At 37.5% G+C, this 27490-nt stretch overlaps 2 protein-coding genes across 2 annotated transcripts in view; one reads left to right on the forward strand and one right to left on the reverse strand.

The window, feature by feature from the left end:
- Positions 1-27490, forward strand: part of ASAP1 (ArfGAP with SH3 domain, ankyrin repeat and PH domain 1) — a 375367-nt gene that overhangs the window by 104603 nt on the left and 243274 nt on the right.
- LOC122727806 (U6 snRNA-associated Sm-like protein LSm6) lies at positions 11125-11367 on the reverse strand. The gene has a single exon (XM_043965646.1). The coding sequence runs from the start codon at positions 11365-11367 to the stop codon at positions 11125-11127; it is 243 nt and encodes an 80-aa protein (XP_043821581.1).

Raw genomic sequence — 27490 nt, forward strand, 5'->3', positions numbered from 1 at the left:
CTGACCCTCATTTTTATCATCTTTGAAATGGGGGTAATAATATTTCCTACCTCCAGTGGTTGTAGTGATCAAACGAGAATTAACATAAGATAAAATAAGTGATTATCATTATGGTAGTCATGTTTGGTAGTACAGTGTCATGTACATACCTCTCTCACCTGGCGGTCATTGAATCACTGTCCTTTGACTTACCTGATCATTAGAATCCCATAGGATAGCATCTTCTGTCCTCTTATAGAAAAGTTACCTCTTTAGCACCTGACCCAATTCATGGGACTTATAAAGGCACTAAAGAAATAGAATGCCAGCCTTAGGCCACAGGGAGTCTCATACAAAAGCTCAGAACCCCTGGATGGGAAATGGAAAATGGTAATGCTTAAGTTTTGAGAGAAGATGGTTGTATGGGGAACAGGAGTAGGCAGGAATAATTTAAAAAGTAGCTACTTCTATTTGTTAGAAATATGTATGCTTGGAAGTTCAGGTACTACAGGTACCATAGTTATTTCTTAGTACTTCGATTCAGTTTAACAAACCTTTATTACAAGGATTTTTGTTGCTCTTTGGAATGATGGTTTTCTTTGATCCCTTTCTTGAGTTTTTCTGGTATTATAAGAGTAACTGGCTCTCCCTAAAGTGACATCCCTTGATGAAACTGGGAGGTACAGCCCAGTGTAGTAATTAGAGAGCTGGCCTTAGAGCCAGGAAGACCTGGGTTCAATTCCCACTTCTGACACATAGTGGCTATTTGACCCTAAGGAAACAAGTCACTTGACAGCCAGTGCCCTCAAGCAACTCTGTTCTGCATAGATACGGGGAGTTTTTTCACCCAAGTCCCTTATACTAAGGAAATCCCAGGATTTAATTTTGTCCATCAGGTTTTAAAAGAATCAGTTAACGACATTGGGTGGGACATGTTTGTATTATTGGTATGCAGTGGTCTGTAAGATTAGCACATTGTTAAGTCACAAATTTCTATCACTAGGGGTGAAGAATTCTGCCCTGATGCAAAACCAGATAATAGCAGGTCAGGTATTTGACCATCCAGCTAATGGCAGGAGAATCTAGGCTGCCAGGGTGATGTGTTGAACACCTGACTAGTCAAAGCATTTTGCTAGAAGGTGACGCTGCAGCAGCAATGAGAAATTTTGAGGGCCTTTGGAAAAAACAGAACCAAGCAGCATCATTGATCTGAGTGAGTGGAATACTGGAGGCCCACTTGAGATAATGACCTCAGCCTTGCAGTCTCAGGTTTCCTCTAAGAAGCAGTAGATGATTTGTGTGAAAAGATACTGACCACATGTGTAGCTGATCCACTCTGATGAAGAGCTACTGTCAGGTAGACCTGGGATTTGGGGTTAGGCATGGTAGTCAGCTATTCAGGACTTAATGTATAGGGCTATGAACTATTTAATTTTAAATTTAATATCAGAAAACTCTCCTCTCAATGGCAGTATTCTGTAATGAGTGCCAAGTATGTTAAGTTGACAGCTCAGACTTATCTGTGGGCAATAAATAGGTGGGATTCTTATATAGGTACAGATTGGACTCTCTGTCCTCGCTGGACCTTTCCAACACAAGAATTCAATGATCTCTCTTAAAGATTTGATACCTACAAGGTGGGCCTGATACCGATCAATTTTATATAGTTATTGTGATACTGAAAAACACAGAAGAACTTTTACTTCCTCAGGCCCACTTGAAAAGAGACCTAAAATAAGACATCTTTTATTAGTAGTAGTAATAATAAAAAATGTTTGTGCCTGACACATAGTATAGCATTCTTGTAGACTGTTTGACTGATGTTTGGATTTTCAAGTCTGGAAAGACCTGAATTTAAAAATACTTGGAAGGACCTGCATCATTAGCAGTGTATCTTTTTTTTTTTTAATCCATAAGGAAAATAAAATAAAAATAGTAGGCTGAAAATTTTTGTTTCAAAGTAAAATGATAATTTTTGCACTGATTTGTATTTCAAGTGCATTTGCACGGATAGATGAAATTATAGTAAATTATTATAAAATTACACATGCAAAAAATGTGTCCATTGTTGTGCCTTTTCCTTCTCATGTTAAACTGTGACCCTATGGGGCAGGTTCTTCAAGTAGTACTTACTAGCTATGTTTCATAGTTTAAGAAACTGAGGCTCAGAGACATTACAACTTATCCAAGACACACCGCAGTTAAATATTAGGGTCAAAACTCAAATCCGGGTTTTAGGAATAATAGATCCCTCCAGTATTCTTTCTAGTGACCTATGCTGCTTTTAGATTTTTTGGTGGGGAGGGGCACACAACAAATTGAGTTTTATTTTGTTTTTTAATTTTGAATTACCTCCCCCTCTCCCATTTAAAACACAAGAAAAACAAATCAAATATGTATAGTTATACAAAATAAACATAATGCCTTTTAGATTCTAATTTACATCTGTGCTGTGCCATACTCACTTTTCTTTAATTTGTATTTGTTGATTCTCCTCTAGACACAGCTCATTTTCTAAAAATAACAACAGGGCAGCTAGGTGGCCCAGTGGATAAAGCACTGGCCCTGGATTCAGGAGGACCTGAGTTCAAATCCAGCCTCAGACACTTTATGGTTACTAGCTGTGTGACCTTGGGCAAGTCACTTAACCCTCAGTGCCCCCGGGGGTGGGGGAGAAACACAAAAAACCCCCAAAACCCTACCACCACCACCAGCAACATAACAATATCACTTCATTAAGCAGTAAACAAAGACTCATGGTAGGTTTGTTGAATATAACTGAAAGTGGCTTCTTTCTGGGGGGGATCCTATGAAAAGGCTAAGATTAAAATCAATCCAAAGGCCCTACAACCTTGGTTGCTCCCTCTCCACCCCACACGTCCAATATATTGCCAAGTTTTCTTGTTTCCACCTTCACATTTTTAGTACATGTCCCTTTCTCTCCACTCTTGTCTAGACCTGTCACCTGGATTATTGCAATATTCTTCTAATTGGTTTCCCTTCAAGTCTCTCCTTACTCTAAACCATCCTCCAGTCAGCTTCCAGATCTAATCATGTCACTTCTCCCAACTGTAGGCATTTTCTTGTTGTCCCCCATGCTTGGAATAGTATTCTTCATCTCTGCCTTCTGGCTCCCTTCAAATCTGAGCTAAAATTCCACCTTCTATAGGAAGCCTTTCCCAATCCCTCTTAATTCAGATGCCTTTCCTCTCCTGTTTATTTCCAATTTATTCCATTTATATAAATGTTTGCATGTTTTCTCCTCCATTAGACTATGAGCTCTTTGACTGTCTTTTACCTTGCTTTGTATCTCCAGTGTTTAGCAAAGTGCTTACCTGTAGTAGGTGCTTAAAAATGTTTATTGATTGACTGAATCCAATAACTCTTTTTACTTCTATGATCACATATAAACTCCTGTGGCATCTAAAGCTCTTTATCACCTGGTCTCTTCCTAGCTTTTCAGTCCTCTTACACTTTATTCCCTTTCATAGACTTGTTTATACAACTCTACTAACTTTCTTATTTTTTGTTGCACATGACAGCCCATCTTATGTCTTTCCTGTCTTTGTACTGGATGTACCACAAGCTTGGAATTGTCTGCTTCTTCACCTCCAATTCATAGTTTACTTGCTTTCTTTAAGACTCAGATCACACGTTCTGGAGGAGGCCTATCCTCATCCCCCCAGATGCAAGTGCCTTCCCCTAAAATTACCTCCCATCTATTTTGTATATATGTTGTAGCTACCTAGTTATTTACATATTGTCTCCACCATTAGAATATAAGTTCCTCGAGAACAGAGATTGTTTTTGTTTTGTTTTGTTGTGGTTTGTTGTGGTTTGATTTGGTTTAGTTTTTTTACCATTCTTTGTATCCCTGGTACGTAGTAAACTCTTAATATGTGCTTATTGATGGACTGACAACTCCTTAGATGACATTCGCAAGATTTCAGCCAACAAAATGGAGGGATTTTATAATAGCAAATCAGAACTATGTCATTGTCACCAGAAACAACAGAAGGGTTATCTTTAAGGAGCCAGGATTTAGTGTAGGTTGTGCAATGAAATGATAGAGACCATGCAATACATCACTGTAGGCTATAAAAATTTGTCACTTACTGAATACCTAGCAAGACATAATCTGGTGGCTAGAGTTATACATTAGAAACTTGTTATCTTTTGTGGACTGAGAAATGACAAATCCCCTTACTACAAATGTAGATCTCAAGATACACTGGAAAACTCAACTGATTAACCAGCCTGGAACCAGACCATTATCACAGTCAAAACTATTGACCATAATTGCCCAGACACTTCATGGATTCAAGAAAAATGTAAGCTAAAAATAGGACAGTGACTTTGTCCCTAGATCATTTCTATCTGGACTCCTTAAAAAAAAAAGATGAAAACAATAATAATAGATGTCTAGTTGTGGTTTTAGTTGTTTCTGTTCCCTTCTAAGTGAAACAGCAATCCCTTTGTGATTTGCATTAATAATTGGACAGTAATTTTAAAAGGGTGTACCTTTTTAGATTGTTAGCATTAAATAGCTCATGTTTTTAAAGTGTCTTTTTTTACTAATGCTTCTGGTGTTAAGTATAATTCTACACTTTCATCATGAGCCAGAGAAGGTCCAAGTTGTGAGGCTATAGCGGGAGAACAGAAGTGGTTTTTACCCCCTAATGAACATTGTACTTAGCCCTTTCCACATGACTTCCGTAGATCAAGTACCAATTTTGGCCACTTCTAGTTCCATTGTTGGCTTTGGAGATGCTAGGCAAAGGAACAACCTCTTCAGGGTTCCATTTATGTATCTCTAAGGTCTGAAAACTTCTTAGCTAAGCGCTGCATATAAATAGTATGAGGATCTTGAGAGTTCTATACTTGTATTCATATAATATATATTGTATGTGTATAAATCTATGTGGAAAGAGAGAGCAAAAGGAGCTTTTAGGTCATTGTTCCTCTCACTGCACCCTCCTCCTCCTAACACCATAAATTGTTAGAGCCTGAGAACTGGAAGAGACCTTTAAAGACCTTTAAAAGAAACTGAGTCCTAGAGGAGAGAAATGCAACCCCAAGGTCTCCCAGAGAGTTAGGAGTAGAGCTAAGGCTGGATCAGGGGCCTCTTGTCTTCTTGTCATTCTTAAAAAGCAGTGGGGGGAAGATAGTTTGATTTGGGTTATTGGAATAAAATATGCTTAGAAAGTTTTTAGAGAAATATTTCTCTATTTGACCGAGAACTCAGCCTACCTAAAGAAATATTTTTCTTTTTATCTCTTTACTGTCACTATAGTCATTTAGTCATGTCAGTCTTTTTGTACCCCATCTGGGATTTTCTTGGCAAAGATACTGGAGTGGTTTGCCATTTCCTTCTCCAGTTCATTTTACAGATGAGGAAACAGAGGGAAATAGAGGTTAAATGACTTGCTCAGGGTCACACAGCTAGTATCTGAGGCTGGATTTGAAGTCAGACTTCCTGACTTCACTGAAACTAGTATTTGTCATAGTTTTGTATTTTGTTGTCATTCAGACCCATTTTAGACCTGGAAATGTCTTGCCACTTTTTTTTTTTTTTGACTGAAGGATGACATTATACTTTGCAGAATTATAGTTTCCAGAAGACAGAAGCTGATGTGGTATTAGGCATGGATGGCCTAGTTAACTGTGTTGGGAGTTGGTAAATAGCAGGGCATGGAAGAAGTTGCTCAGGGGAAGCAGGGGATAAGCCTCTACTTTTACCTGTTACTGATAGTACTCTCCTCCTGAATGCAGAAGCACTGAGGTACATCACAAAGTAATGCTGATGGTACCAGTAATGGGACAGTGGCTCTGAATTTTATAGACTTCTGATGCTAGAGAAGAAGGGGCATTGTTGTATTCAGTAAACTCATTAAATGTCACTGGTAGAACAGGTTCTGTCTCGTGACCTGTTTCTTTGCTTTTGATACATGCCAAACTTAAGGAACAGCATTGTCCTGTGCAGAATTACTCAGTTGGCCCAGTAATTGCATTGAGGTGTTAGGAATGTCTGTCCTGAGATCCTAAGATCCTGCTGATGCAGAGATTGTCATGTGTGCATGGATACACGTACAAAGATTAAATCAGAAGATGTGAGTTTTGAGACCTGGCTGTGTAGCTAACTCACTGTGCAACCTTGGGGTTACTTTTCACACACTTCCTTCCTCTTAAAAAGGGACTAACAATTCTTCCATGAGCTACTTCACAATGCCGTTGTTAGGAAAAGGCTTTTTATAGATGCGAGCTTGTTTTCATCTTTATTTCAACTTAATTATAAACTAGTCAGAAATTTAGAAATTTATGGTGCTGTCTGGGTAATGGATTATCCCCACCCTTTACATGCTTGTTCTTCTTCCTTTTGTATAGGCCTTTTGAATGTGTTGGTCTCAGGTAAGATCACAAATGCTCAAAAGAGGGGGAAAGGCCAAGAGGGGAGGTAGAACCAAAACTATCTAATTTGGCAATATATCTGAAACTCCTATTAAAAAGGGGTTTTGTTTTCTTTTGTTTTAGAAATAAAGACTAAAATGAGATTTGAGGCAGATCTGTGGGTTTCATTTATCTTTGCTGTCTCTGTGGTCCATTATAGTGGTTAATTTGGTACTGGCTGGGGAAGCAATTTAAATAGAAGAGTGATACTCTTTGGTTAAGTCCCCTCAGCAAGCATCAATTCCCTATTCAATTCTGTGTGCTTTAAATTTTTGGATTCTGTGTTTTTTCAGTTATATAGCATCATGAAAGTAAAGATTGTTTCTGTATCAGGGAATAGTAGCTTGGGAACCTTGCAAGAGATGCATAATTTCCCTAATAATAATAATAATAATAATAATAATAATAATAATAATAACAAGCATTTCAAGATCTGAAAAGCACTTTATGTATATTATTCATTTGATCCTCACACCAGCCCTTTGAGGTTAGCTCTATTATCATCCCCATTTTATCGTTGAAGAAAGTGACATTAAGTGATTACCACATAACTTGTAAGTGTCTGAGGCAGGATTTGAACTCAAATAATCGGGACTTCAAACCCAGCGTCCTTTCCACTGTACCACTTAGCTGTCTCTTCAAATATAACACACCCTCCTTTTATCATCCTTTTGAATTCTGGACCTACTTTATTGTTTGTTTTGTAGTGCCTTTCTTATTTCTATTTGAACCTTGCCCTGAAGAGCCTTCATACTTGTGGCTAAATCTCTAGTATGCATATATTTCCTTGTTTTAAGCCTGATTTTTTTATATCAATAGAAGATTATTGAACAAAGTTACCTCTGTGGTCACATCTCTCAAGGAATCTTGTGCATATTCAGATCTCCTCCCCTCACTGCACCATTCCCATCTTTTCTTCCTTGGGTCAGCAGCAAAATATAACTATAGTTTGACATCCAAATACTGTTTCCTTCATTAGGACCATGAACTCTTTTTTTTTGTTGTTTTTGGTTTTTGGTTTTTTGGTGTTTTTTTTGCTGGGCAATGGGGGTTAAGTGACTTGCCCAGGGTCACACAGCTAGTAAGTGTCAAGTGTCTGAGGCCGGATTTGAACTCAGGTCCTCCTGAATTCAGGGCCGGTGCTTTACCACTGCGCCATCTAGCTGCCCCAGGACCATGAACTCTTAAATGCAAGGGTAAGGTAGCAGGTGGACAGTTATCCTAGAATTGGACAGAGACAGTCTCTCCATAATAAAGGATTATCATTCACATCAATAATTTAGTGCTAGTATATCTTTTAGAGATTGTCTGCTAATACATATGTTTACCTATATTAAAAGAGTTTTATCCTTAGTAACAAGAGCCCCTTGTTACCCTTACCATTTAAAAATTTGCTTTCAAAGTTTTTTCAATTGAGGTAGAGGACAAGAATTTGGAGTCCTAATATTTGGAAGATGTGGTGCTGCCACCAAATTATAGACTCTAAGAATGCTTAGATAAAGATATCTGAAATGATAACTTTTAAATCTTATCTTTTTTCATTTCTTCATTTGCAAAATATCTTCAGTTGATGAATACCTTCAAGTAAGGAAAACATGAAGTTAATAGGAATTTAATGGTTGGAGATGCCAGTCTTGGCATATACTATGATGCCTGGGACTTGAGCTGGGTGGTTTTCATCAGATCCCCTGTAATTTGGTAGAAAAGTTTGTTCTTTTCCAAAACACCAAACTTTAGAAAAGAGGTGGCCCTAAGAGATGTTTGCACACTCTCTCTCTACGTGCATCCATCTCTCTCTCTCTCTCTCTCTCTCTCTCTCTCTCTCTCTCTCTCTCTCTATCTGTATACTATTCTACTGCTGTAGCAGAATTTATCCCCTGAAAACCCTGTATTCCTTGTCTTGTTTTTATGATTCTCTTTTTCAGAAAATATATTGTTTTATTGATGGGTGCTTCTTCCTTTAATTCAGATTGTAAATTGCGTTCATGTTGGCTTGTAGTCTTGAGAGGTGGTCAAAAATCACTAACTGGAAGGGGCAGCTAGGTGGTACAGTGGATAAAGCATCAGCCCTGGATTCAGGAGGACCTGAGTTCGAATATGACCTCAGACCCTACACAATTACTAGCTGTGTGACCCTGGGCAAGTCACTTAACCCTCATTGCCCCACAAAAAAAATATCACTAACTGGTGGTCATCCTATTGGTCATGAGCCTCTTTGAATTTAGCTATGTTAAGCCTCTAGCAAACAAACATGTCTTTCCTTTAAGCCTTTCTGGATTTGTGGGACCTGACAGAGTATGTGCTTCACTGTTAGACGTTGAAAACCAATAGTCACTTCCACAACTGAGTGAAGCAACAGAAGAAAGATGAAACCCCCAAAATAGATATGAGAAGAAGTGAGGGTTCCTTGGACTTGAAACATGACATGTATTGTCTTTTTGATGCATTCATCAGTTTTACTGAATTTTTCTCTTCTTTCTCCTTTTTTTTTATTTATTAAAAAATATTTTCATAAGAGGAAGGGAGTTCTCTGGGAGAGGAGTAGTACAGAAGGAAAGCTAGAATAAATAGCATTTATTTTAGAAAAAGAGGAAAGGTTTATTTTAAATGATAAACAAAAATTTCTGTAGGAAACTAAAATAATTACCAACTCTTTATTTCATCTTTGTTTCTATTTTTTGAAACATATTTGCACAATGAAGAGATTCTCCTTAATTCAGGCACCAAACGTCAATTGCCTGACAGGTCCATAATGACATGGACTTAATATTGTCTTAATCAAGCTGTGCCAGTGGATTGTTTTTACCTGTTTTTTTTTCCCCTTGTCATGGTTAACCATGTGCCATGAAATAAACATTTTTTAAAAGTTGTTTTTGTTTTTTGGGGGTGTTTTTTTGGCTATTTTCTTTCAACACATTTTAAGAGTCAGACATTATCTCTGGTATTCTGTGCTTGTAGCCTCACCTCTGCAAAGAAGGGAAGAAGGTGCCTTCTCATATCTCTGGTTTGGGGCCCAATTTGGTCATTATAATTTCATGGCATTAAATTTTGTTGTTGTCCTTTCTGTTTACATTGTTGGTCAACAGTCACTGTATTTTATTTTCCTCCCTTAGTTAACTATACTTTGCAACCATTCATATGAGTCTTCACATGCTTCTTTGTATTTGTTGTATTGATTTTTTTCTTAAAGCACAGTAATATTCCATTATATTCATGTGTGCCACAACTTGTTTAACCATTCCCCTATCAATGGGTATCTGAAATTATCTGTAAAACATTTACTCTCTTGGAATCCAACAAAAGCTCATGCTAATCTGGAAAGGGAAGGTCTGTATTTTACTGGGACTATGTATTACTCATGTTAAATCACTGCTTTGTCTTGTTAACCAATTATTTTAGACAAATTTCTTGAGCTGCCCATTTTAAAAGAAATTGCATGAGTGAGCAGTGAGTTCCAGGAGACAGAAGTCAGAACTGAATAGTCTGGTAGGCTATGCAACCCAGAAGGTTATATGTAGCTTAAAAGCTTGAGAATATCAGAAGACCCAGATGAAAAGAATCTTTGATTTTCCCTGACCTGCTGGGTTCGACTTCCCCCTCCTTCCTTCACCTCATTCTCTCTCTCTCTCTCTCTCTCTCTCTCTCTCTCTCACACACACACACACACACACACACACACACAGAGTCTCTCATGTTCTTTCCCTTTTTTGTGTTCTCTTTTCTTCCTTATTTCCCTCCCCTTTTCCTTGCCCCCCTCCCACCTTTTTTTATTTCTCCCATGTAGCATGATCAAGGATCAAGGCTGTTTGCCTCCCTTCACTGCTTAGCTCTCTTAACTACAGCTGGTCCTTTTACTATTCACTTTCCTACTCCAATCTTTTGAAACCATTCATTTTAAGTGTTGCTAGAATTGTTTTATATTATGGTTTATTATTTTCTGGTTATAGAAACATTGTTTCCATATTGGTAACTAGTTTTCTAGAGAAATGAAAGGAGATTTAAAAACTTCTAAGAGCCCTGCTTAGTAAACCAGTAATTAGCAAGAGTCCAGACTAGAACCCTGTCCTCCTCCTGACTCCTGTAGAGAAGAGATTAGATTTGTTCTGTTTATCACCAGAAGGAGCCAGGAGCCAGTTAGAAATTGCAAAGTAATATATATCTGATTGCTTACCGCCTCAGGGAGGGGGGAAAGGGATAAAGTTTGGAACTCAAAAACTTTAAACAAAGGAACGTTTTCTGAGGACAGAAAAAAAAATTGCAAAGGGCTGAATTTAGGCATGATGTCCAAAAAAACCCCCAAACCTTGCTAAAACTTAGAGCTATCCAAAAGTGTCATGATTTATATCAAGAAATGATACATTCCTGCTCCTTGGAGGTCTTCAAGCAAAGGCTGGATGATGACTTGTCAGGTCTGTTTTAGTGAGAGTCTTTTTGTTTGTTGGAATAGATGCTTACTAAGGTCCCTTGCAACTCTAAAATTCTATAATCCTGTGATTCCACATAGGAATTTTCCCCCGTTGCTTCATCTTGTCAGGTCCATACAACTTATGCTAACATTCAATCTCCTTTACAGTCCAACCTAACTTTGGCTATCCAGCCGTGTTTCCAATTGATTCTTTTTTTTTTTAAGGAACAGAATTTTAAAAGATTTTTTAAAAAATATATGAAAATACAAAAATTATTCCTTTCCTAGTATCTTCACATTCTTTTCTTCTGTGTACTTATATATAACACATTGTTTTCTGGAATAAATGCATCCCCATACTTATTCTTTAGCTGTCCGTTTATGTATTCTTCTGTTTGTTCCAGAGCTATATTCATGTAGCCATCCAGGCAAGCCAGGACACCCTCTGTAATCAACTCCAGAATTAACTTTACCACAACTGGTCTTCCTATGATTTGCTTTAGGAAGTCACTGGGAGTTTGCTTACATAGACTCATTTTAGCAATCTTCTAAGCTCCTTTGCCCAAGCCCAGCCTTGGCCTCACCCCCAATTGATTCTCCCCGGCCCACCCCCACCCCCCCGGGCAATGAGGGTTAAGTGACTTGCCCAGGGTCACACAGCTAGTAAGTGTCAAGTGTCTGAGGCCAGATTTGAACTCAGGTACTCCAGAATCCAGGGCTGATGCTTTATGCACTGTCCCACCTAGCTGCACCCCGCCCCCCCCCAATTGATTCTTTTTTTTTTTTTTTGTGAGGGAATTGGGGTTAAGTGACTTGCCCAGAGTCACACAGCTAGTAAGTGTCAAGTGTCTGAGGCCGGATTTGAACTCGGGTCCTCCTGAATCCAGGGCCAGTACTTTATCCATTGCGCCACTTAGCTACACCCCCCCCATCCCAATTGATTCTTAATATGAATCAAATAAGGAAATATTTTTATTATAGTCTAGCCAAATGCCATGAAGAAAAGAAAGGAAGGATTGAAGCATGGGAGCATTTGTGTGCTTATTGTGTGTCAGGCACTATGCTAAGTAGTGGGAATACAAATACAAGCAAAAAGAAAAAAACAGCTCCTGCCTTCAAGGAGCTTAATTAATTAATTAGCTTATTCATGAGCCTATTTATTTGTTTGTTTGTTTATTCATTTATTTATTTAGGTGAGGCAGTTGGGGTTAAGTGACTTGCCCAAGGTCACACAGCTAGTAAGTGTCAAGTGTCTGAGGCTGGATTTGAACTCAGGTCCTCCTGACTCTAGGGCTGGTGCTCTATCCACTGCGCCACCTAGCTGCCCTGAGCTTACTTTTTAATGTAAGGAAGATAGCACACAATAGGGAGAAGGGGGGAAATAAAAGTTATCCAGTACTGGAGCATGGTTTTGAAGTCCAGAAGGCAAGAATAGGACTAGAAGGAGATTGGTGGCTTGCCCTGGACCCCTTTACAAAATGAAGGCCACGGGAGGAACTTACAAGTGGGAGGCAAAGGAATAATAATAATAATAGTAATAATAATAATAATTTCACATGTACCAGGTATGATACTAAGTGCTTTACAATCATTATCTCATTGGAACCTCACAACAACCCTTAAAGGGAGATGCCCTCAAGGAGTTTACGGTGTAGTTAATCTTTTGCTCCAGACTGCTCAGCCTTCTGATTCTTCTTATAGCCTGTGCTCATTTGGGAACAGAGCCCATAATGTTCTCTCTTTTCTTCCCATGACATCATCCTTCTAGGCTTGGCTCATCTCACCTTTCAGAAAATCTTCCTCCAGGGTTCCAGCCACACTGCTTATTTCTTCATCCTGGGCTGCTTTGTATTGAATCCTAGAAGCTCAGAGTTGAAAAATAGCTTGAAAGGTTATCAGTCAACAAACATTTTTTAAGCACCTGTTATGGGCTAGGCTTTGTGCTGAGCAATGGGGATACAGAAACAAATAAACAGACTCTGCTCTCCAGAAGTTACTTCTCTGCCAACATAAAAATATTCTCTTTAACATTCCAACAAGAGATTATCCAATTTCTTCTTTAACATTTCTAGTGATGGTAAACTCTGCCACATAAGACAGCTAATTTGGATTTTGGACAAGTTTGACTCTTTGAAAGTGCTTCCTAATAATTGGCCCACCCCCATTAGTCTTCATTTTCTTCCCTGTGAAGCAATACAGAATGTTATCCTATCTCCCCTGAGTCTTCCCTTCTCCTGGCAAATGTCCTTCATCTCTTTGATTACGCAATCAGTCAATACGAATTTATTAAGGGCTTTCAATGTGCTAGGCTCTAAAGTCTCTGCCCTCAAAAAAATGACATTCTAAAGGAATAGACATGTACATATACAGGGTGTTCCAAGTCTTAATACAATTGTAAGCTATTAAGGATATTCAAGTTTAAAACTGAGCTAAGACTTTTGGGACACCTTGTCTATGTATATAAATATCCACACAGAGAAGATTCAAGGGAGCTTTAGGTAGCAAGATACTAACATTGGAGGGGGAGAGGGGCAAGTTTGCCCCTCCTCATTGTTCTGCTTGCCTTCTTCTGTGGTATCTATTTTCATGTTTACTTTTTCATATGTCTTTTCCTAACATGAATATGCCAGGATTAATATTGTTTGAGCACCAAAAATCTTATACTTCCTTGGTATCCAAATAGCTTACTATGACCTTGAGAAAGATAGTAGTTACCAAATTATAATAATGCTAATTGAGAGCCTTCATGGCAGAAACCTGAGCCCAAGTCCTGCCTTTGACCCTACTGGTTCTGTAACCTGGGGCAAGCCATTTTGCCTCTCAGTTCCCCTAAGCAATTCTCTAAGACTATAAATTCAGACACATTGCTGATTTGCATTGATGGAAGGAGATGTATACCTGGAGTTCACTGATGAAATCACAGCTCTGGATTTTTAAAAAATGACATTTTTTTTAGTGCTCTAAGTGCTTTCTCTACATTATCTTATTTCATCCTTTGGGTGGTATTATAGCTCCACTTTACAGATTACTTATTTGACAATAAACATTTATTAAACATCTAGTGTGGGACACAAAAGGAGACAAAAGGTAGTCCCTGCCTTCGAGGAGGTCACAGTCTAATCTGATACTAGTTTAATTTAATTGAATATTAAGAATGATCACGGCTTTTGACCTTGAAAGCACCTTTAAAATCATATAGCTAACCTTTTCATTTTATAGAAGAAGAAACAGAGACCTGGAAACTATTTTGTACTAAGTAGCATAGATAGCTAAGATTCAAATCCAGGACTCTTGAATCAAGTACATAAAGTAGGTGAATTAGATGTGAGTTCTTCCATCCATCAGAATTCATGAATCTAAGAATGCTTCCCTCAGGAAGCTTATATTCTAGATACACTTTTTTTTCACATTTATATTTAATATAAGGTGAGCTGTAAGTGATGCAAAAGAAAAATGCAAATAGAGACTGCTCTAGGAATATTTGAGAAGTAGGGAATACTTTCTTCTGGGGGAAATGAGGAAGTCTTCATGGAGTAAATTACCTGAACATAGCCTTCAAGGAAGAAAAAGATTGTGAAAAAATGATGCACAAGGATAGTGCATTATAGGTATGTGTCCTGATCTATGCAGATAGTCAGAGATAGGAAATGTTGCAACAAGTTCAGGGAGCAGCTAGCCTTCTGGTTTAGCTTGAATATACAGAGTTAGAAATAAAGCTAGAAGGGGCAGCTAGGTGGCGCAGTGGATAGAGCACCAGCCCTGGATTCAGGAGGACCTGAGTTCAAATCCGACTTCAGACACTTAACACTTAGTAGCTGTGAGACCCTGGGCAAGTCACTTAACCCCAATTGCCTCCCTAAAAAAATAAAAAAAAAAGAAAAGAAATAAGTAAATAAAAAGAAATAAAGCTAGAAAGGTAGACCTCCAGTCTCTTACTCTACTCATTTGATCCATCCTTCATATTGCTTCCAGATTTATCTTCCTAAGAAACAGACCTGGATTTATTATTCTCTGACTCAAAAACCAATAATTATTCATTGCTTATGAAATAAAACCTGTTCACCTTATCTGGCATTCAAGGCTCTTTGTGATTAGGCAACAGGTTTTGTTTCTGTCCTTATCTGCTACTTCTTCCCTACAGTCCAGCCAAAACAGACTATTTATCATGTCTCAAACACAACTTGGCATTTTATTTTTGAGCTGCACCTTTAAAGTGTTATCTCCTCTGGGAATGTGCCACTGGCCTGATCATACTCCCTCTCCCCCTAAGCTACCTGTAGAATTCTTGCATATCTATTAGCATAGATCAAGTATTGTGTTTTTCCATGAAGTCTTCTCCTATTACAGGTGATAGGATAGCCTCCTCCAACTTACCATAACACTTTGTACCTTTCTTACTAGTATGTCTACATTCTGTCTTCTGTTAATCGTTTGTGTTCCTGGCTTATCTTCCCTACAAAAATAAACATCTTGAAGGCAAAGATCAAGTCTTATTTCTATTTTTATCCCTCCCCTCCCCCAACAGAAATGAAGTCAGGGCTGTGTTCATCATACATCTTTGCTAAGTATTTAAAATATATGAGGGAATTAGAGGGAAGGGATTGATGAGTACTTTGAGGAAGGCAAGGGGGTTGATTTCCATTTTAAGGGCTCAGAAACAATTAAAATGATTATTAGCGGCTATGTTTAACCTTCAAAGAAAATAATTTCTATAAGCAGACCTTCACACTAGAAATAATTGTATTGTCTATCATGTGGATATACAGTCTGCATCAAGAGAGGGAATGCCCACATGTATGACATTATGAAGCTATATATGTTGGGCTTGTGTGATGAAAAGGGTCACCACAAAGTGATAATTTACTGAGTAGAGATAAGAGTTGAATGAGTTCCTTTTGGGAGAGGGCAGGGACTGGGGATAGGAGGTTAACTGATTCAGAATGCTTATGATCTTAAATGGTAAACACAGAGATAGCTAAAGAATAACTATAAGGACAGAAAAGGCAGTTTTGAAAAACTGTGAAGAGGAATCATATGGGAAGAATTAAACTTAAAACTTTCCAGGAACTTGAGTACACCAGCAATATATTGTGGGTTTTTTCTCCCTCCCTTTTGGATTCGCTCACCAAGTCAAGTTTTTTGTTTTGAGAAACAAAAGGGCAATATTAAATAGCCTAACTTGTTTTTCGAAGAAAAGGCATGGCTACTAAGATGTGAACAGGGAACCCTTTCAGACTTATGATCCTAACTCAACATTCTAGTTTGGCTTATCTTAGTTCTCTGTTGGGTCTATGATTCTCTTAATTTGGATATACCATCCAGTGCAAATAGAATTCATCTGTATCTTCTTATCCTGTGAGATTCTTGTCCTTGTCCTTGTTGTATAATTCTCCATGGAGGCTCTTCAGTAGTCTGGGGGTCTTCTTCCAGTTCCTTGACACGGTATGGATACCATACATCACGATGATGATGGTGATTTTATTATTATGAATAATAATAGCAGTTGATATTTTCACAGTGTCAAGCACTGTGCTAAGCACTTTACAGATATCTCATCTGATCCTCACAAAAACCCTGAAAGGACAGTACTATTGCTATCCCCATTTTACAGATGATGAAACTGAGGCAGGCAGAGGTGAAGTGAATTTCATTGCCAAAGGTCACATGGCTAGTCTGAGGCTGTATTTGAACTCTGCCATCCAGCTGCCACTATGAGAAGTTAAGTGATTTGCTCACGGCTATGCAGCATAATATGCATTAGAAAATGGGCCTTTAACTTCATTTTAACTTCCCTTATTCCCCCCATTACCCAATACATATTTTGAATATATTTTACATGTATTTAAATTATATATGATATATACGATTATTTGCATATCATTATGCATATACATATATATATATATATATATATATACACATATATATATATATATATACATGAACATACATTCTCCCATTATATGATATATATTCCTTGAAGGCTGGAACTGTTTGTTTTTTTGTCTTTGTATCTTCAGTGCTTAGAGCAATGCCTGGCACATAGTAATATTTAACATAAATAATTGTCAATTGATTGCCTCATTGTTGTTGTTGTTGTTGTTGTTGTTATTGTTAACTTGAAGACTAAACAGTTTCTACTTTCTTGGTGCTGTGGATAGAGAGATAAACCTGAAATCAAGAAGGCTTGAGTTCAGATTCAGCCTCAGACTACCTGTGTGACCTTGGGAAATGAAATTTATTTCACCTTTGTCTGCTTCATTTTCTTCATCTGTAAAGTGACATCTGCCTTCCAGGGAAGATGTGAAGATCAAATGAGATAATATTTGTAATGCACTTGACAAACGTTAAAGCACCAAATAAATGTTTGTCATTATTTATTATGGATGATTACTAATTTATATTTGGATATGATAAAGAATGTTCCATAAACTTCTGTTGTAGAGGGCACTTTGATCTTGGAGAATGGGAATGGCACAGTTTGTGTTTTGAAGACCTTTGCAAGTCTGTCAAAATCTCTGAATAGTTGCCGACCACATGATATGTAGATGACATTGTTATTGACACTAATTCTTGAAGTCTCCACATGGAGGTTCCTATGGCTTTTAAAATTCACAATTTGAGGGCAGAATTTTAGATTTCTAGATCATTTGGTTCAGCCCTTCCTATTTTATTGTTAAGAAAACTGAGGTGAAGTTAATCAAAGCAGATTCAGGAGTAGAGCCTGGTCTCTTGACTTCCAGGCTACTTTGTCTAGGAACTTGTCTTCTGTTAGATGACAGCGTAAAAAAAATTAAAATACAAAATGTTTTAAAAGTAATTTCCTGGAGGAGGACAGCTGTTGATCCGAAGCAACGCTCTTGTAGGAAATTTGAACTAGGAAGAAAACTAGAAATTTTTAAGAGGCAGAAGGAAGAAGAGAGTTCATTGCAGACATCCAGGGCAGCACAGGACAGAAAACAGAATGTTATGTGAACATCAGAAATTTTCTTCTTTTAAAAAAATGCCAAATGAGAGCAATCAGGAAGAGGGAAGAGTTGATATTGTCTCCCAGGTTGTGAATCTAAATCACTAGAGGATAATGGTTGCCTCAGCAGATATAGGAGAGGGGGGAAAAACCAAAACAGATATAGGAGAATTAGGAAAAAGGGAAATATTTTGGGAAAAAGCAAATTATTTGTTTGGTGTATGATAACTTTGAGATGCCTGTGGGAAATCTTTTTGGAAATATCTACTAAGGCATGTGGTGATGCCTGAATTAGATTTGGGGGGGGGGCGGGGAACTAGGGCTCAATATGTGCATCTCTACATAGAGATGTGTCTGCATTAAAGAGTTGTGCTCTCTGTAAGCAAAGCAGAATTGCAGTAGCCCAAAGGAAATGTGAGGTGCACAAATTTGGAGCCATCTCCACTCCAAATGTTCATTTCATATGGACTATTTGTACCGACTTGTGGTTGAACCTTTTGAGCTCATATTGGTATGATCAGCCACAGTTGGACAACAACCAGTTGATCCAATGGGAGTATATGAAACAACCAAGACAATAGCAAAGAGGGCCTAGGATGGAGCTATCCAGCACATCCTTCTATAAGGGGTATGACCAAAATGATGAGAAATTGCAATCCAATAACATAATATACTACTAATTATAATATATAATTTGTATTAGTAATAATATATAATGGTATATAATGCCATATAAAGAATAATTTAGAGTTGCTTTAACAATACACAAAACGTGTGATTTCCATGATTTTTTTACTTATTAATTTTCTTCAACTGTTCTTTCTCTCTCATGCACACACACATGCAGACACAAAACCATTATCGATGCTTAAATTGTAATTTATATAAATTTATTTAGTATTGCAACAATGCAAAAAAGAAATCTTTGTGTCCTATCCTATTCTCCCCTTTGGTCTCCTGCTTTCAAGACCTTTTCTGATTTGGTTACCAGCTTTGGTTCACAAAGGAGAAAAGCGTGAGGATTAAGGTTTGTTGAACAGCACATAGTGTCTTGGTTCACACAAAAAGTATGCATAAGAAATTGTGTGTATTCATATATGAAGTGAGTGTGATTTGGGGCCCTAATTCATAGGCATTTTGTTAATCTGTCTAGTTTATTAACCATTTTTGAGGGCAGGTAACAGGTCACTTTCTCATTTAAACAAACATCTATATTCAACAAAAAGGAAAAAATAGTTTGAATATTGAAATAGTTTATACAATTTGCCAACAAGGAGAGATTACTATTTTGAGTCAGGATTTAAAATGAGAAACTATACATGAAATGTATAGCTTTAATATCATAGTAATTTTTGAGCTTTAATTTGGTTTGTTTTATTAAGAACTACTTTGGTTTAATTATTTTTTGTGTATGAGCCTCTGATAGCAATTATTTTGCAATATTTAATTGCCTCTTTTGGAAAACAGAATTAAAGTGCAAATATCCATATGAGATTTAGAGTTATAGCCAGAATATTATTAATTTAGACAGCATATTTTAGTAGAAAAAACATTGAACTTAGAAGGATATCCTAACTGTTTGCAACTCTGTGAAGGGCTGTATGTACTACGAAAGAAAGGCTAGACTTTTTTCTTTCTTTCTTTTTTTTTTTTTGGTTGGAGCCAAAGGGCAAAACTTGGAACAATGAGCAGAAGTTGCAAAGAGGTTTGATGCAAAGAACAATTAGAGCTTTCCAAAAATCGAAGAGTCAAGAGTTCTTCAAAAGATAGGAAGAACACTTGTCAGAGAAAATTGATTGTGGATTATTGTTAAGGTATTAATTGGATTCTATGATAAAAAGTGTTTATGTGTGGGTGTATATGGAGATATGTTTGTGGGGGAGGGAGGGAGTATATATAACACTACACCAGGCTGTCTTTTCATTTTCTATGTATGGAGATGCTGTTGAAATAAAATTTAAGTATACACAATAATGTATATATATATTTACAGTTGATACTTGTTATTTTATCAGCATGGGTAACTCCTGGTGTGAAAACTCCCTGCATTGATAAAGATGGAGAGATAGCTGTGATGTGTAGAGTTAGATAATTTTCTGGGACATAGAGCTTAAGTGACTTTTTCAGGGTCACATAACTCTTATTGTATGAATCAAGCAGGGCTTCTTTCTATCTACTGTGACCACACTGCCTTTATATTTTAAACTATGGATATGCTTAGACAAAATGGTGATTAGTATTGTGAGATTTAAAATTGGATATTAGATCATAAATCTCCCCTACTTAACCTTTCCCTTAATTTATCTCCCAAACTAGTAAATGGAAGCAGGTTTTAATTTTCTAGATAGACCTTTTTATTTATATTTATGATAGTCACAAGGTGATGTTGGTTAGAAGGATAGAAAAGTAGAAACACAATACAAATCGTCTTAAGTCTAAGCTTAGTCTATATTCATTATAAAAACTCACCAATCCGAAAAAGACCACCTTTGGAGAGAGAGAGAGTCTGTGCCGCGCCGTCAGGAGTCCCGCCAAGCAGGCAAAAAGAAAGCTACTCCTACTCCCTCCAAGCTGTTTTTGGAAGCTTATTTATAGATCTGGAACAGAGGCGGTCCTTACACACTGCTTCAAGGTTATTGGTTGGCATCATCCAAATCCATTGTCTTTGAAGGTGTTCTCAAGTTGAGTTCACAGTCTAGTTTCTGAGAATTACACCTTCTTAAGGGATAACCAGGTATGATCACAATCCAATTAACTTGATACAATCCAATTAACTTGAAGTAGGCTTAATCAGCAGTCAATCACTCTCACTTGATTTAATCAGTCTTGATTAATCTCCAGGTGGGTCTTTGAGTATCTGCTAAATCCCATTATTTTATCACATTCCCCCCCTTTGTTTCTTCTAGGAACAGGTGTTCCTTGATGAAACAGTAAAAAATAATTAAGTCTTTGGATCCTTTAGAGGCCATTCCACATCGGCCTTACCTTTCGCAACAAGGGCATTTCCTGCCGAGATAATATCTGTCATCTCAGTTGGGGACAGTAAAGTTTCCATAAGGCAAGTAACATCAGCCCAAGTGAGTTGATATATATTAAATATAGTCCTTAACTGTGAAACTACACCATTTGGATGTTTCTCAAAACTAGGGAAGATTGTTTTCCATGAGCTCAAGTCAGTTGCTGTAAAGGGGTGATATTTTCTAACCTGAACTGATACTCCCTTTTTATTAAATTCTATATCTTCCTGCAAGGGAAGTAGTTTCAGCTGATTTGATTCTAAAGACTGGCCAATATCCGTTTCTGTAACTGGGTTACCTCCAGTATGGGGAGCTATCTTAGCGTCTCCCTCGCCACGTGGTGAGGCTGGGTTACCTTCAGCAGAGGGAGCCATCTTAGTGTCTCCCTCGCCACGTGGTTTACCTTTAATCTCCTTCCATATTACAACTATGATAATACCCATAATGAGAGTTACAGTCATGTGAACTATCGTGAGTATGGTATTACAATTTATTTCAACTGCAGGCAAAAAATTCCTACTAATATTAAACACATTTTCAGTGGAGACAGTTACACTCATACCATTATACCAAAAAGATTTTGCTGTGTGAGTGAGGAGGAGACCTATAACACAATGAAGGAATACCGAGTAAACTAGATGTCTAAATTTGGACAGTATGGTACCCCAACATGCTCCAATGCAAAAAAAACGAAAAAACCAAAGGGAAAATGACATATTCGATCATATTTTAAACTGGGCTGGCTTTTTCCTTTAAAACAAGGCTTTTAGAGGCTTAAAGTCTTTAAGGGAGATTAGACAAAGGGAAATTCCGTGGGGGGGGGGGTATTTGGAAAGTCCACCGAATTAGCCGGCTTGGTCAAACTAGGGAGGGTGGGAGGGTCCTTAAGATCCCTTCGTGGTCGCCAAACTGTGAGATTTAAAATTGGATATTAGATCATAAATCTCCCCTACTTAACCTTTCCCTTAATTTATCTCCCAAACTAGTAAATGGAAGCAGGTTTTAATTTTCTAGATAGACCTTTTTATTTATATTTATGATAGTCACAAGGTGATGTTGGTTAGAAGGATAGAAAAGTAGAAACACAATACAAATCGTCTTAAGTCTAAGCTTAGTCTATATTCATTATAAAAACTCACCAATCCGAAAAAGACTACCTTTGGAGAGAGAGAGAGTCTGTGCCGCGCCGTCAGGAGTCCCGCCAAGCAGGCAAAAAGAAAGCTACTCCTACTCCCTCCAAGCTGTTTTTGGAAGCTTATTTATAGATCTGGAACAGAGGCGGTCCTTACACACTGCTTCAAGGTTATTGGTTGGCATCATCCAAATCCATTGTCTTTGAAGGTGTTCTCAAGTTGAGTTCACAGTCTAGTTTCTGAGAATTACACCTTCTTAAGGGATAACCAGGTATGATCACAATCCAATTAACTTGATACAATCCAATTAACTTGAAGTAGGCTTAATCAGCAGTCAATCACTCTCACTTGATTTAATCAGTCTTGATTAATCTCCAGGTGGGTCTTTGAGTATCTGCTAAATCCCATTATTTTATCACAGTATCCCATCTTCTTTGGAGTATTGGACTGAAATTGAACTTGGGACACCTGGGTTCCAGTCACAAGTCTGCCACTTCTGGGACCTTAGATAAGTCACTTCATTTCTAAACCACATACACCATAGCTTCCTCATAAATAAGAGATATTTGGACTAACTGATGTCTGAGGTCCCTTCTGGTTCTCACATTCTTTGATTCTAAGCTATAGGACTCTTTAGTTCTAACTTCCAAGGAAACACAGTGAAGCCTTATGATATAATAGCCTTATTTCCTTGTTTGTTTTTTAATTACAATAAAAATTGAAGTGTAGCTAAATTCTGATATAGAAAATGAAATTCACTTTTGGCAACCTTCCCAGCTTCTAATAAATAATTGGTTAGAACATTTTAAGTAACTGGATAATTCTAATTATTTCATTATAGTTTTTCATTCTTGAGTAAAATCTGTGATGATTATTTATGCCACCTTATTTCCTCTCCTCTTTTTATTGGCTTGTGTATTAACTCTGTGGCTCAAAGTTCGGGAGAATTCATTACACTGATTTAATTATATTGTATGAATCACACTGTAAGGAAGTTCCAGTACTCAGTACAGAAAGTGCTGACATGATTGAATGCTTTTTAAGATGATAGACTATATCCTTTCTATTAGTGGTAATGATTTTGGATTTCTTAGTTATAAAAAAAATTGCAATAGATTCCACAATTTAAAAAAAATCTTGATTGACTGAATTGTTAACTTTTGATTATTGTGTATTAGTGTTGCCCAGAGCCAGTTTTACAGAATATATTATGTCATGGTGGATGTGATGGCATAGTATCCATAATCCCTGAAGTAGTTAAGGCTATGATAATTGTGTTTACATACTTAGTCCATCATCAATACATTGAGCCCCCAGGAGCTGGGACACCACTAGCCTGCCTATGGGCAAACCAGCCCAATCTGACATTGAATAAATATTTATAAAGTGCCTACTATGTACCATGCACTATGGTAAAGCCTACAAAGAGAGACAGAATAAAGTCCCTGTCCTCAAGGAGCTGATAATTGATTTTGAGAGACAACATGCAAACAAATATATACAAAGCAAGCTTATACACAAGATAAATAGGAAATAATTAATGGAGGAAAGGAACTAGAATTAAGAGGACTTGGATTCCTTGTAAGAGATGGGTTTTTAGTTAGGACCTAAAGAAAGCCAGTAGAAGCCATTATTAGGCAGGTCAGAAGCTCCTGATCAGTAATAGCATCAGGCCAAGAGGAGCCATTGTGCTTCCAGCCTGGGTGGGATTTTTGTTAGTTCATTTTCAGACATATCTACGTCTTTGTGACCCCATCTAGAGTTTTCTTGGCAAAGATACTGGAGTAATTGCCATTTCCTTTTCCAGCTCATTTTACAGGTGAGGAAACTGAAGGAACTTGTTCTGGATCACACAGTTACTAAGTATCTGAGGCCAGATTTGAACTCAGGAAAATGAGCTTCCTGACTCTGTATGTCTAACACTCATGCCACCTAGCTAATCTGTGTGAGATAGGAAAGGGAAACAACTAGAATGTATTGTGTCAAATACCTTTCTTGAATTTCTTACTGCAAGCCAAGTCAGCATTTTTTTCATCGTTGATTGACGAAGGTAGGCCTGTGTGTGGGTGCCACTAATAGAATACACAAGTAAGGGAGGGGAGAAACAATAAGGGAAGATAGAGAAACAGGAAAAGTTGAAAGGATAATTATGGTGTAATGGAAATATGATTTTGTTGGGAGTCAGAACAACTGGTTATGGCCAGCAGCTTAGTTCACATAGGATCATGGAAGGGGTTTCTGAGGCTATCTAAGTTAGCCCCTTTGTTTTACAGATAAGATAACTGAAGCCTATAGAAGTTCATTGCCTTGCCTAGAGGCTCCAATGTCAGTTTTCTTCATCTCTTAGACATTGGACATCGAGACTAGATATTCTACTCTCTCGGCCTCAATTTCTTCATCTTTCAAATCAGAAAATAAGATTAGATGATCTCTAAGGTCACTTCCAGCTCTGGGAAAGAGAAGGAAGGAGAAGAACATATAGAGAAGAAAAAAAAGGTATATATAATAGTTATTCCTACAACTCCAACAGGCAGGTTTTTGTTTTGTTTTGTTTTATGAAGAGCACCAGGTCCACAGATTGCCAACCCTTGTTCTCCACCATGAGATTCTGAATTTTGAGCTTGAATAGGCTGTTGAAATCAGGGAGACTATCTAATCCAGCTCTCTACTTTACAGATGATGATACGGAGGCTGAGGGAAATGATTTATCTATGATCAATCACCCTTGTTCCAGTGTCAGTGGTCAGAAAGATCTCAAATTAAAGAACCAGTATCCTTAATGAGCTCTCTTCTTTGCCATGACATAGGATCATAGATTTAGGTCTGGAAAGGAATTTAGACAACATTTAGTCCAAGCCTCTTTATTTTACAGATGAAGAAAGTAAGACCTGGTGAGATTCAGTAACCTCCTCTTCCCCCTCCAAGGCACACAAATAGAAAGTAGCAGAACTAGCATTTGAACCCAGGATGCCCAACTCCAAATCTAGTTCTTTTCTGTAATTCCCCAGCCCTGCTTATTTAGCCAAAAGAAAAAAAAACTAGGTATTCAGTTGTTGGGTTTTTTTTCCCCCATTAAGGGAACTTTAGGTTTTTGTCCTGTGTGTTATAAATTGGAGCATAGATTGAGTTGCATTGGTAGAGGAAATTTTTCTCTTTGAGAGTTTCCTATGCCAATGAAATTACAAGTCGAGACAAAAACAAACATACTAACTCAAAATGTGTTCCCACTCTTTAATCAGTTGGTGGGTGCTAATTTCAAGAAGAACTATTTTCATTTTTCTTATCCTGGAAAGAAGTGACATTTTAAAATGGGCTGTCGGGGGCAGCTAGGTGGTGCAGTGGATAAAGCACTGGCCCTGGATTCAGGAGTACCTGGGTTCAAATGCCTCTTCAGACAACTTGACACTTACTAACTGTGTGACCCTGGGCAAGTCACTTAGCCCTCATTGCCCCACCAAAACAAAAAACAAAAAACAACTAAAATTGGCTGTCCCCTCAAATGGCAATTAAGGTATTCACTGAAGTGTATATGAAACAGTGTCCTGGGTTCCATTGTTTATTTTTCTTAAATGTCCTGAAGATCAAGTACAAAGCAGTCAGTGCGTAGATTCTGCTTATAGGTTATAGGAAAAGATGTGGGACATATGCGATTAGCTTTGTAAAGTGAGATCTAATATAGTATAGGATTGTTTTTATTCAGAAGTAGGAGGCTTTTTTTTCTCTCACAGCCCTGTTAGGCTTGCTACATTGTTCATTGTAAAAAGTGCAAGAAGTTACATAAAGAAAGGTATCTGGGTTGATATCATTTTCTTTGTTTCATTTTTCTTTTCTTTTTTGTTTATTTCATTTTTCAAGTTATTGTTGATAAGATCATATTTTTAGAGCTTTTTGTAATCCTAAAGAACCTAGGCCAGTCCATTTATTTTTTTCCATATAAATATTTTATTATTTTCCAGTTACATTTAGAGATAGTTTTCAACATTTGTTTTTATAAGATTTGTAGTTTCAAATTTTTCTCCCTCCCCCCTCCCCAAGACAGCAAGTAATCTGATATAGGGTTATATATGTACAATCACATTAAACCTATTTCTGCATTAGTCATGTTATGAGAGAAGAATCAGAGCAAAAAGGAAAAAACCTCAAAAAAAGAAAAACAACAACAAAAAACAATAGAAATAGTATGCTTCGATCTGCATCTAGATTCTACAATTCTTTTTTTTCTGAATTTGCAGAACATTTTCCATCTTGAGTCCTTTGGAACTACCTTGGAAGTCCATTTATTTTGTAAAGGAGTTATGAGAGGTCCAGAGAGGTTTAATGTCACACAAATGTTATAAGGTTAGATTTTGAACCTGGGTCCTCCTACTCCATAGCTGGTATTTGAGACATACCAACCATCATGTACCACTTATTTCAACAAACATTTAATTGAGTACCTGCTATGTGCCAGAACTGTACTAGAAGTCATGGAAGATACAGAAGAAGAGTAAAGTATGTTCCATAACTATCAATCAACAAGCTTTCATTAAGTGCCACTGGATTGTATTGGTATTTATGTCAGTCACAAACCTTGACTCATGCAATTGGGCATTGGAAGAATAAATGTGTTTTTGAAATATTTTAAGACCATAAGATAAAAGGAGCAGTGTTAGTAGAGTTTTTATTATCAGTCTGGACAAGTCACTGCCTCTCCCCATTGAAGGAAGTTCCTTCTTTGGAAATTGAGGAGGTCAGACCAGATAATCTCATTCCTTTGTTTTGTTTTGTTTTGTTTGTTTGTTTTTTGTTTTTTGGTAAGGCAATTGGGGTTAAGTGACTTGCCAAGGGTCACACAGCTAGTAAATGTCAAATGTCTGAGGCTGGATTTGAACTCAGGTCCTCCTGACTCCAGGGCCAGTGCTCTATCCACTGTGCCACCTAGATGCCCCCAGACCAAATAATCTCTAAGATGTCTTTCTACTTCTGACAATTCTGGGATTTTGTCTTCCTGTTTACCATATTTGTTCTTTTTCTATAAGATATATCCCCCCCCCAATTTTTTTTTAATTTTAAAAATTAAAAAATAAAAGATATTTCCTGCCCCCCAAAAGAAAACCAAATTAGTCATTTTAGTTGTTTTAGAACTTAGGCTAGAAAAGGTTAATGTAGGAATATATTCTCCCTTATAGATTGTTATTATCATGAGTTTCTAATAGAGTACAAGTCTATGTGTACTCTCTGGACTTTTGTTTTTGTTGTTGTTTAGTCACGTCTGACTCTTAATGACCCCATTTGGGGTCTTGGCAAAGAGACTGGAGTAGTTTGCCATTTCCTTCTCCAGCTCATTTTACAGATGAAGAAACTGAAGTAGCAAGGTTTAAGTGACTTTTCCAGGGTCACACAGTAAATGTCTAGGGCTGGATTTGAACTCAGGTTTTCCTAACTCTTGGATCCAGCATTCCATCCACCCATACCATTTAGCTACCCTTATTTTAAATATGTTTGTTTTTATTGTTGCTTTGACTAAAAAGAATTGCTACTGGGGGCAGCTAGGTGGCACAGT

Source organism: Dromiciops gliroides, chromosome 1 (genome assembly GCF_019393635.1).
Source record: "Dromiciops gliroides isolate mDroGli1 chromosome 1, mDroGli1.pri, whole genome shotgun sequence".
NCBI lineage: Eukaryota > Metazoa > Chordata > Mammalia > Microbiotheria > Microbiotheriidae > Dromiciops > Dromiciops gliroides.

Bases quoted from the DNA above. Each gene is read 5' to 3' on its own strand.
- LOC122727806 (XM_043965646.1), bottom strand. From the start codon at position 11,367: ATGAGTCTATGTAAGCAAACTCCCAGTGACTTCCTAAAGCAAATCATA.